Genomic DNA, 12,856 nt, shown 5'->3' with positions numbered 1-12,856 from the left:
CTAAATGTAATCCTTCTCCTTCTTCTCACTATTTATTTCTAAACTACCTCTACTCCTGAGATTTCTGGGGGCTGCCCCAAGACATGAAATATAAACTTCTCAGTATATCATCTACTTATAAATAATGATCCTCAAATTTCCTGTACAGGCCATTTATCTCACATTGGCAACCGTTTGACCTTATAAAGGTCATATGTTTAACATTCTGTGGGTTACTTTACTTACAATGTCCATAAAATGAGTGTATTTTTCCAAATTGGCTTAAGAATTACCAAACAAAGTGATTATGCTGCAATCTTAAATGTCTTTAAGCATAAACATTCAAATAAAAAACAACAACAATTTGAGTAACTATTCTAAAATATTTTTTGAGGTGCGGCATATGCAGCATCATTAAAATAACATGATTTTCCATAGAACACTTACTAAGTTTCCTGGGAAGTGCTCCTTTGCCATCTGCCTTTAAGCAGAACCTGACATTAAAACTGTGGGAAAATAAAAAATATATAAATCCTATAATATAGTTTACACATATTTTTGAATACTTTTCTAATACATAGTTTATATTGTAAAGTTTTATATCTTTCCTCGTGTCTTAATATTATTCTTAAAACATGAAATTATACAGACTAATCTAATTCATCCCTCAGTAATTTAAGCACATTTTCTTTCATGGTATCTTTATGAGAAAAAGAAAAATAATTTCTATAACTCCTCTCAAATTTACAGAACCCGTTGATAAATCTAAATGAGGAAAATGACAGTTAAGATTTAAAATACTGGCCGGGCGCAGTGGCTCACGCCTGTAATCCTAGCACTCCGGGAGGCCAAGGCAAGTGGATTGCTCGAGGTCAGGAGTTCGAAACCAACCTGAGCAAGAACAAGACCCCGTCTCTACTATAAATAGAAAGAAATTAATTGGCCAACTAATATATATAGAAAAAATTAGCCGGGCATGGTGGCGCATGCCTGTATTCCCAGCTACTTGGGAGGCTGAGGCAGCAGGATTGCTTGAGCCCAGGAGTTTGAAGTTGCTGTGAGCTAGGCTGATGCCAGGGCACTCACTCTAGCCTGGGCAACAAAGTGAGACTCTGTCTCAAAAAAAAAAAAAAAAAAATTTAAAATACTGTTTCATTTAATAATGGATCCACCAAAGCTTCCTTTAATTAGCAAGCTTCTCTAGAGAAATGTTTTTCATAATTTATTTACAAGTTATGAAATCAGTTTAATGGGCTTTTTTTTAAGATCTTAAAGAAAACAAATTAAATAAATAAAATTGACTTAAGCATCAAGGGTAAGTATGATTTCACAAAACTTTTATTTTAATTACATATATGTGTTTACTGGAATTATAATGCAAAATGTATTTCTTACTATACGCCATAGTCATATGAAAGCTAGTTCTATGCTTTCATATGCTGTAGTTAGTGCATTTGAAGCCTTTGAATTATTAGCATAATTATAAGCATGTTATTGGCAACCTTGCAGAGACATACAGGGTGAGTGAAGGGTAGAAAGGCAGTAAAACTTAACACCAAAATCTTGAAAACAATTTCATTACCAATCAGTAAAAACAAAGACAACAAATCTTACTGAATTTTAATGTGATCTAACAGAAATTAAAATTTCACAATTTTAATAACTATAATAATAATTTTAAAACAATTCAAAAATAATGCAAAAACAAATAAGGAAAACTATCTGATTAGCTCTTTTGAAATAAAATTTTCCTAGCTACCAGTCATTCTCCCCTATATCTGTAAGCTTCGCAATTTTTCTATGTTAAGTGTTTCCCAAAGTGAGCTACTCATGGTGATTTTAATAGTATATGATGGGTCAAGATTTTTCATTAGTTTGATAGTTATTTTGACATATTTGAGAAAGAGATTGGTTTCTACATTTTATTTTTAAATATTCTGAAGGAAAGCATGAGTCAATTTAAAGAAAATTTTAAGAAAATGATATAGTTAGAATGAAAATAGAGCAAAAATCATAAAATTAGCATATAAATGGTGAAGACTAGAGAAAGAATGAACTAGAGAAGAATGCCAATATTGAATTTGTAAAAAAATATTATATTTTTCCTTGGGAACTAAAAGAACAGTAGAAGATCAATATATTAGAGTAAATAATTTTTTTCAGATACCTATTCACAGATATTAAATATGAAAAGAACATATCTTTTAAGATTTTAAATGTTCATGAGCCTGTTTAGAATTAAACATAAATGAATTCTGAGATCTTATTAGCTTTTCCTTCTTTTTGAAAATATTCATTAACCATGCATAATTCTTTAAAAATTAATTTTATACTAGTTTATAGAGTATTTCTAGAACCTTCTGGATATCTTCTTTGGAGCACTATTTCAACAATCCAACCTATGACATGAAAATAGAGTGTATCCATAGAAACTGTTTTAACAATATTTCAGCCCTACTGTCTTCATTTCCATTTATTCTTACAGTGATTGAACAAATAATCACAATAGTAACTATTACTAAACAAATACCCTTACCAGGAAACTTTGAGAGCTGTCCCAGGCAGTGGGCAGGTTTTATTGTCTTGATTTAAAATGCTAGGGTACACTTCAAGGCCAGCATTTACAGTGATAACTGGTCTGGCCCTAGAGAAAAAAAGAAGAAAAAAAAGTTATTTAAAAAGTTAGACTGATTCTAAGCATTTTAGGTTCACATTTACTGCATACACAGTACAATGTCTACTAAAGCATTGCCTGTAGTAGTAAAAAGAATAGGAACGACCTAAATGGAGATGACCAACTGTCACAATTTGCCCAGAACTGTCCTAATTTTAGCACTGAAAGTCCTGCATCCTGGGAAATTGCTCAGTCCAGGCAAAGTGGGACAACTGGCCAGCTTATCTGAATTCAATGCATCAAAGCAGAATGGTTCCATAAATTATGGGATATCTACCCAATGCAGTGTACTACAGTGGGGAAAATGTGTGCTGTAAATCCATCTGTGCTGATAAGGGGTGATCTCTAAAATATATACAAAATACAATTTTAGTAGGAGAGAAAAAAAAACCACTATGTACAAAGGATGCCTGTAGACAGACATATACAAATTTTTTAATGCAAAGAATATTTCTGATAGAATATACTAATAAATTAGTAATTGGTATAAGAGAAAATATATTTTTTATTATATGCTACTTTTGTATTGTTTGAATTTTTATCACATGCATGTACTACTTCCTTAACAGCAGTTTTAAGAAACTAAAACAATAAATTAAAATAAATATATAGTTTTCCAAAGTTCAGATATACAGGTTTAAAGCCTGTACAAAAATACAGGAGATTTACATCAATGTACCTGTCTCAAAAATGATAAATCTCTGAAATCTGTTAAGTGCACAGTGCCCCATAGCTATAATTAAATTGATCTATCATAAACTCTATTACACAGCACCGATGTTAGCTTTACTGCCGTGTATAAACTCAGTCCATAGAAGTGTAAACATTTTTTTTTTTTTTGAGACAGAGTCTTGCTTTGTTGCCCAGGCTAGAGTGAGTGCCGTGGCATCAGCCTTGCTCACAGCAACCTCAAACTCCTGGGCTCAAGCAATCCTGCTGCCTCAACCTCCTGAGTAGCTGGGACTACAGGCATGCGCCACCATGCCTGGCTAATTTTTTCTATATATATTAGTTGGCCAATTAATTTCTTTCTATTTATAGTAGAGACGGGGTCTTGTTCTTGCTCAGGCTGGTTTCGAACTCCGGACCTTGAGCAATTCGCCTGCCTCAGCCTCCCAGAGTGCTAGGATTACAGACGTGAGCCACCACGCCCAGCCAGAAGTGTAAACATCTTAATCTTCTTGGGATGCCAGCCAATATTCCAAGACATGAGGAATTGATAAAATACAGAGAGTAACTGAGAACATGTATGAAGTTGGGGAATAGAGATATATGAATTTATACATGTTGCTCTAAGAAAAATTTTCATTTTGGGATTCACTCATTACAGACTGCCCTGGTGGTCACAGAGCACTGAGGCACAAATACCAAGTTAATTTCATGCCTCTTACAGGAAAATGTAAACCCATATAATTTTTAAAGAGAGATTTAAAAAAACACAGAAGAATATCTTTGAACATAATTTAAAAGAAAAAGATAAAATTCTGAATGCTTTTCTAAATTAAAAAATCTATAGCTTTCTCTTCTTTGGAACCTCCTTGTATAAATATTATTTATATAGTTAAATAGAAGGAATAAATTCTAGTGTTCAATAGCACAGTCGGGTGACTATGCTTAAAAATAACTTATTGTATATTTCCAAATATCTAGAAGAGAAAATTTTGAGGGTTCCTAACACAAAGAAATGATAAATGTTTGAAGTGATGGATATCCTAACTATCCTGATTTGACCATTAAACATTATATGTATGTACTGAAGTATCATTTGTACCCCAGGAATATGTACTATTATTATGTATCATTAAAAAAATACTATTTGCCTGTAGCAAATCTTGAATAAGAACAAATTTTATCATTGCTTTAAGAAAATTAAACTGAAATTCAAATACTGGCATTTAACTAAAAAGCTTTCAAATAATTTGGAATATTTCTATATTACAAGATACAGAACATGCTCACCTGTATAAAACAGCTCTATCTACACCAAAAGCTCCTACAATTAAGTCTAAAGAGAAAGTGAAAAAAACATGTTAATAATAATGATTGCTTTTAAAATTTATATACCATTCTATAGAACTTTAAACGCACATAAAAAGATTTAAATATAGCCTCAAAACTATTCATTAAGAGGTTGTAAGGTAATACCTACAAGGCTAAAATATATGAAAACTATAAAAAAGTTATCATCAGTAGCATATGCTTATCACAGACTAGTCTTTCATCTAGGAAAATGTAAATATTTTAATGAGTATTAGTAAAAATAGCAACAATAAGAAAGTACACACCCCTCAAACATACATACCCTCAAAGGAAAAACTTTATAAAGATTGGATTTTACAAATTCATTGTAAAATTTCTTTATTTTTCTATTTCAAAACAAAGCAAACAAACCCAAAAAGCACATTACATACATATTGAATAACATAGCAGATAGCATTCAAATCAGCAAAAACAGAATGCATTGTTAGTTTTTATATATCACTGGTTCAACTAGTTCGTGATTCAGAAAAAGTGACATCAGAGCTGTATCTCATAGTACACCCAAGCCAAATCTGAGGAAGTCCTTCCTAAGCAGAAAAGCACATGCCAAAACATAAAAACAGGTTGGATTACACATAAAAATTTAAAACTTCTTTATGCCCAAAATGCTAATCTGACAAACTGGAAAATATATATAAGAATTAAGGAGTAAATATTCTCAATATTTAAGGCACTGTGCAAGTTTAAGAAAAAAAAAGAATGAAAGAAACACAGCATCCCAATAGGAGGAAAAAGACATAAAAAGGAAATCAAATAAACAAAAATACTTACTTTTACTAATAATCAAAAACTGTTAATTAAAGCAAATAACACTGTCTACTTGTTATATAGTAAAAAATTATTTTAAAAGAGGCACAAGTGTAGGAAAATGATCACTCCTTTACTGCTGGTGAGTACTCAAAAAAAGGTGACAAAAACCTTCCTGTGGAGGGAGTGGGATTATACTTGACAACATGTATCAACAGCCTTAAAAAAAAAAAGTGTATACCCTTGCCATATCAATTCTAGAATTTGGTCCAAAGTACATAATCAGAGGGATGCAGCAGATTTATAAACAAAAATGTAAAAGCCCAAAAATAAGGTAGAATACAGTATGGTACCATTATTTGCTACAATGGGAAACACAAGATTCATGTTTTAGAAGCATAATAAAATGGGGCAATGTTTCTGATTCTTTAAATGGATAAAATACACCATGAACAGCACATAAACTACAATTTCTACTCTGTTAAAAAAAAAGTATGTGAATACATAGGAAAAAATGGATATGCTTTGCTATTTTTCTAAAAGTTCCATAATGTATTGAATTTATAACAAAAAACTCTTTGAAATAGTGCTAATTTATAGGTAAGAATCAACTTCATGTATTACTTCTAGAAGCAGTTCAACATGCTTATATATTGAGCTCATATTAACTGTTTCAACAACAAATGTCATTTAAATTTTCTACATTAGGCCAGCGCGGTGGCTCACGCCTGTAATCCTAGCACTCTGGGAGGCCGGGGTGGGCCGATTGCTCAAGGTCAGGAGTTTAAAATCAGCCTGAGCAAGAGCGAGACCCTGTCTCTACTATAAAAATATAGAAAGAAATTAATTGGACAACTGATATATATAGAAAAAATTAGCCGGGCATGGTGGCGCATGCCTGTAGTCCCAGCTACTCGGGAGGCTGAGGCAAGAGGATCACTTGAGCCCAGGAGTTTGAGGTTGCTGTGAGCTAGGCTGACGCCATGGCACTCACTCTAGCCTGGGCAACAAAGTGAGACTCTGTCTTAAAAAAAAAAAAAAAAAAAAAAAGTTTTCTACATTGTATTTCATTTAAAAAGATCCATTTTGATCTTAGATCTATTATAATGCTTCAAAGTGTGACTAGAAAAAGGTCTCACTTGCTCTACTAGATTAACCTAGTGGATAACCTTGGGCAAATCACCATTCTCAGTTTCATCTAGAAAATGGTATAATAGTGAGCTAATCTAGCATATATTCCTCACAAGCATTACTGAGAAAATTAAAAATGATTTTTTTAAATCATGACGATTAGTCAAGTCCATAAAAATGCTAGATAATTTTAAAAAATAATGATGGCTAATATTTTATACTTAAATACAGGTATCAAAAAATCACATGTACCCCAAAAATACATACAACTGTTATATACCAATAATAATAAACAAATAAAAAGAAGCTCTGAATACATCAAAAAATAAAATATACTTCCAGCTAAAATTTAAAAAAAAAATGAATGAGCATTTAGCTTTTGCTTATAGCTTCTACAACATTTTTCTCTGACACTTTATTACAGACTTCAGGGCAATAAAAGAAACTCAGAATATGTGTTTCATATTGTACACTCCCAGGAAGTAGAGCTATCTTTTTTTCATGTCCTCTTCAGTGATGAGAACAATGCCTTGAATATAGTAGAGATGTGATCAATACGTGAAATATTGAATTGAAGTGATTTAAAATATAAATCAAGAACATAATAACTAATACTATCTGCAGTTAGGACTGAAAAATCTAAGAGCTCTATATATTCATAGAAAAGCACCTGGATATCCATTTTTGTCTATATCTGTGGCTCCTTTCATGGAGTAGCCAAAGCTCGGTGGCATGCTTCGAGCGGCCCACTGCCCTTCTAGGATTTGAGACGGTACTGCAGTCAAGCCTGTTGATCTGCCATTGAAGATATAAACAATTCCCTTTTTATCTTCACCCCCATATGGAGCAGCAATTGCAATATCTGTGGGGCAAAATGAGGAAGGGGAAGAGGAGGAAAATGAGAGAAGTAATAAAGAGCAGAAGAAGAGGAAGGATGAGGAAGGATGGAAAGAAAAGAGGAAAGAGGACAGGATGGAAGGAAAAAAGTCTTAGTACTTAAAATTATTTATACAGAGATCTTAATATTTATAGAACCCATTTATCATGACAAATATTGATTCTAAGTTCAGTAGGGTACTCTTTATTCACAATCAACAATCTAAATCAAGAAAATTCAAGCAAAATTGTGTAGAAGTGATATTAATTTAGAGCCAGATATTCTGGGTGTGACCTTAGACAAATCACTTAACCTTTCTAGACTTCAAATGCTTCATTTTTAAAATGAGAGGGGTGCATGGGTGGGAGGGGGACATGAAAAGATTCATCTACAGTTCATTTTGGTTCTCAAAATTCTAGTTAATTTGTTTATGCATGGTTTTCGTTTTTTTCTGAAAGGGAGTCAATCTGGCTCATGAATTTGAAATTTAGGATTCCATCTTGATCTTGCTTGACTTATACTGAAATAACATAAACAAATAATGTTTTAAATTTAAAAAAAATAGACACCAAATAACCTTTTCTAACTCTAAAAATACACTACACATATGTACACTTCTCTCTCTCTCTCTGCTGCTACCACTCTAGACAAGCCATTGCTGCCCTTTGCCTGGACCTCCAAGCAGCCTTCCACTCCTATCTCTATAACTCATTCTCTTCAAAACGGCCAAATATTCATCATATCATGTCACACGCACCCCCTTCTTAAAATTCTTCAACTATTTCCCAAAGCATTTAGAATAAGATCTAAACCCTACCTGGCTTGTCCACTGCTTACCTTGCAAATTTCATTCCTCCTCCATCCCCAGCCAACTTCTTACCCTGGTTCACTCTTCCCAGAAATCCTAGCCATTTATTTTTCTGTTTCTTAAATACATTGAGCTAGTTTCCAACTCTAGGCTTATACTTGCTGTTCTCTCTGCCCTAGAGCCCTTGGGTTTTCCAAGCCTGTTCCTTCTGTTTGTCTAAATAGATCAGATGTCATTCTTTTTTTTTTTTTTTTTTTTTTTTTTTTGAGACAGAGTCTCGCTTTCTTGCCCAGGCTAGAGTGAGTGCCGTGGCGTCAGCCTCGCTCACAGCAACCTCAGACTTCTGGGCTCAAGCAATCCTCCTGCCTCAGCCTCCCGAGTAGCTGGGACTACAGGCACGAGCCACCATGCCCGGCTGATTTTATATTATAGATATTAGTTGGCCAATTAATTTCTTTCTATTTTTATGGTAGAGACGGGGTCTCGCTCAGGCTGGTTTTGAACTCCTTACCTTGAGCAATCCGCCCGCCTCGGCCTCCCAGAGTGCTAGGATTACAGGCGTGAGCCACCGCGCCCGGCCTAGATCAGATGTCATTCTGACAGAGAGATCCTCTCTGACTACTACCAGCAGTGCGCTCGCCCCTCTCAACTCCCTACTCCATCACATCCTTTATCCAGGTAGTCTCTAACATATTACCTTACTTTTGTTTCTTAAAACCTGTAGTGTTTATCACTATCTGGATTCCTCCATTGTTTACATACTGTATGGCTCTCCACAGAAGGTAAGCTTCGTGAGAGCAAGGACAAGTCCATCTTGCCTATACCAGCCCTTATGGACCAGGCATACCACATCGTTCAATTTCCTTAATATACCCAAATTGTCTTATGCCTCCTCCATGACACATCTGATACACCAAAAATACCTTGATCACTCCTTTATATGAGACCATTATACCCAGAAATATCTCAAACACTGTGATGTGTTTGCAGGGTTTATTTGTTTTCATACATGTTGGCCCCACTGGATACTGAGTTCTTTAAGGACATGGGTAAGCCCTGATTTATCCTCCCATTTTCAGCACTTATAAGAGTGGTTGGCCTGGAGTAAACACCAACTAAGAATTTGTTATCCTTAAGAATTAAGTATTTAAATCATGTAAATAAATGTCTTCTGCCTGGGTGTGGTGGCTCACTCCTGTAATCCTAGCACTCTGGGAGGCCGAGGCGGGCAGATTGCTCGAGGTCAGGAGTTCGAAACCAACCTGAGCAAGAGCAAGACCCCGTCTCTACTATAAATAGAAAGAAATTAATTGGCCAAGTAATACATATAGAAAAAATTAGCCAGGCATGGTGGTGCATGCCTGTAGTCCCAGCTACTCAGGAGGCTGAGGCAGGAGGATTGCTTGAGCCCAGGAGTTAGAGGTTGCTGTGAGCTGGGCTAATGCCACGGCACTCACTCTAGCCAGGGCAACAGAGTGAGACTCTGTCTCAAAAAAAAAAAAAAAAAGTAAAATAAAAAAATAAGGAGGAGAAATCTTTTTTAGATTGACTAGTCAGAGATATTATCTCTAAGGAACTCACCAGAAAATTAAGATGTAATTAAGTGAGACTCTGTCTCAAAAAAAAAAAAAAAAGTGTCTTCCTTTTATCCTTTTTAAACTTTAAAAGATAAGTACAACTTCTAAATTGACATAAGCATTAAGAATTTATTAAAATATAATTTCCTAGCAAAAGAAGGCTCTAATGTTCAAAAACTATTTAATCAAAATTATCCATAACTTTTCTAAACACTTCATTATTTTATGCATTTTAATTATTTTCTCTGTTAGCTGTCATCTGTCTAGTCTGGAAAATCCTACATTTTCATGCAATCAATTTTTTCCTTTCATCATTTTAGTTGCTTTTTCTTTTTTCCTCTGCTTTTCTAGAGAAGTATAGACAAAAACTACTTATAATTACTCTGGAGCTATATAAAACTATGGAACATAGCTTTATTGTTTTGTTTTCAATATCCCTTTTGATAATGCCCAGGGTTTTCCTGGTAAGGGTAAGTAGGAAAGGAGGAATATAGGAGCAATAGCACTTCAGGTCACCAGGTATGAACAAAAAAAAGATCCAGGTTAAAACTAATAGCATATTTATGTAACTATACTTGTTAGATATAAATAAAATGGACATAAATACAGCGCAGATAATTTCCTACCAAACGCATTATCCTTCACAATCCACTACTAGGAGCAGTAAGACCCAAGGAGAAACCCTGGGAGACCGTAATCATCCTCTATGGTATCGATTTATAAAAGTAAAACCTCTCTATAAAATCTTTATAAAGCTTCAATGTTTTTAGCTCTTGTTTATATTTGTTGTGTTGACAGATAATATATTTTAATAAAAACATAGAAAGCAGGGTGAGATATTGTCTGGATCATGACATTAACAATACTTTCTTTAAAGTTTTCTGGAATATGCTCAAGACAAGGTGACCGCAAACACGTCCAGGCCTTCCCAGAAAACCTCGGAGTCAGAGGCCCTGCTATATATCAATAGCAAAGAACTCCTTAACTTCATTCTAAGTAGAACTTTAGACTTGGCCCTGTATTTACTAGGCAGTTTTTTTTGTTTTTTTTTTTTTTTGAGACAGAGTCTCGCTTTGTTGCCCAGGCTAGAGTGAGTGCCGTGGCGTCCTAGCTCACAGCAACCTCAAACTCCTGGGCTCGAGTGATCCTTCTGCCTCAGCCTCCCGGGTAGCTGGGACTACAGGCATGTGCCACCATGCCCGGCTAATTTTTTCTATATATATCAGTTGGCCAATTAATTTCTTTCTATTTATAGTAGAGACGGGGTCTCGCTCTTGCTCAGGCTGGTTTTGAACTCCTGACCTTGAGCAATCCGCCCGCCTCGGCCTCCCAAGAGCTAGGATTACAGGCGTGAGCCACAGCGCCCGGCCAACTACTAGGCAGTTTTTGTTTCCAAAGGTAATGATTAAGTCTATTCTATAGTTTTTCTCTTCATGTTTTATTATGAAGTTTATACCATAGCAACATTTATGTTAAGTTCTCTTGGTAGTAAAAATCTTTAACACTCTATTTTAGGAAGCAAAATGAGTAGTTCTTCACCAACACTGAAACTTGCGTTAATCTTCGAGATGACATTTCTAGAACGTGACATACGCCTACTCAAGGAGCAGGTGTGGAATCTTGAGGCTAAACAACGTTACCTTTTCCACTACTATTTGAGATATATATGTCATCTGTACCTTTGAAGTTTTCTTCTAAATATACAACTTTTCTTTACATTTTAGGGGGGCTAATGCCTACTATATTGTTGCTTACTTAAACAAATTAATAGTTCAACTTCTCCATTCTGTGATCTCTACAAAGGTTTTTAATAGTGTTCTTTTAAAAACAAATCTTGGTAATTTGGCATTGATAGTTCATGTTTCTGAAAAGAGTGCTATAGTAAAAGCCAACTTTATTTTTCAAAGATATTGACAGCTATTGAAATGGCACTATTATAGAGCAATGGGCTTATGCCTTTTAAAGGACTGATGAAGGGAGATACAACGACCCTTAGAACATTTCAGACAGCCAGAAAAAAGTTATGGCTTTAAAAAAAATTAATGGTTCATTGTCTGCTAGTTGACTGCTAAAATAAAAAAACAAAAACATATATTAACGGCAAATCATATCTTTGAGAAGTATGCATGAGGTTTGCATTGGAGTCAGCGTTGCCTTGACAACGTGCCTGGGAGCATTTTTTACAATTGTAACCAAATGGACAGTAGAGGGCACTGCTGCCAAGCAGGACGCAGAGACACACAATAACCACCAGCTGGCACTGGGCTCCATGGGGATGAAATTTCCTTTTAGAAATTTAACTGTTCTAACACTCTCATTTGAGGACCCATGAATAAAAACGCATGCAGTCAATTTTTGAAAACTTTTCTGATTTTTAAGTGAAAAAAAAAAGCAGCCTATCTTTAAACTTTGTGTGTCACACCCAATCCACCTTCCCAGGAAGGTTTGCTCATGTGAACTTCTACAGATGGGCTCATGGGACTTTTCCAGGTGGACACAGATAATCAGGGAACCCCAGTTGCTGAGCTTTGATCTCACCATTGAAGCCGTCCTGGTCCAGATCTCCCAAAGGAGCTATGGCACTGCCAAACCGCGCAAAGACCTCAAACCCATTCAGCTTTGTCGTCTGGAAGTCTCCTGAAGCTCTCTGCAGGGACACTGAGACCTGCCCCACCTCTTGGAGTTTGCCATCAGAGCCTCGATCCATGAAGAGAGGTGCTCCAATAAACACATCTGCATAACTAAAAGAACAGAATCTTCTCACTAAAGCCAAGATCATACTCCACCTATTAGCAGGCATTTTCTTTCTTATTAAAATGTCTCCCTCCTTCTACAACTCTCACAGCCACACTGAAGCACAAAATGATTATCACAGCAGTCATTTTAAATTCAAACCTTCCTTTAACTCTTTTAAAAAACTATAAGTAATTCACAAAATTACCTTATTTTTTTCATGTTATAAAAGCTATTGAAAAAAATTATGACCAACATAGAGGTTTTCTAGCATTCATGATTAAAGTTGC

At 35.0% G+C, this 12,856-nt stretch overlaps 1 protein-coding gene across 2 annotated transcripts in view; it reads right to left on the bottom strand.

Moving 5' to 3' along the window:
• Positions 1-12,856, bottom strand: part of ITGAV (integrin subunit alpha V) — an 89,980-nt gene that overhangs the window by 24,167 nt on the left and 52,957 nt on the right. For both annotated transcript variants that reach the window (XM_012779480.3, XM_012779481.2), the window contains exons 12-16: positions 12,372-12,574; positions 7,242-7,433; positions 4,613-4,658; positions 2,516-2,623; positions 427-485 (exon numbers count right to left, since the gene is read on the bottom strand). In XM_012779480.3, the coding sequence (XP_012634934.1) occupies positions 427-485; positions 2,516-2,623; positions 4,613-4,658; positions 7,242-7,433; positions 12,372-12,574 (608 nt within the window). The remainder of the gene's footprint in view (positions 1-426; positions 486-2,515; positions 2,624-4,612; positions 4,659-7,241; positions 7,434-12,371; positions 12,575-12,856) is intronic.

Source organism: Microcebus murinus, chromosome 8 (genome assembly GCF_040939455.1).
Source record: "Microcebus murinus isolate Inina chromosome 8, M.murinus_Inina_mat1.0, whole genome shotgun sequence".
NCBI classification, from domain to species: Eukaryota; Metazoa; Chordata; class Mammalia; order Primates; family Cheirogaleidae; genus Microcebus; species Microcebus murinus.
The sequence above is the reverse complement of the archived record's forward strand: the minus strand, read 5'-3'. Positions and strand labels throughout refer to the sequence as shown.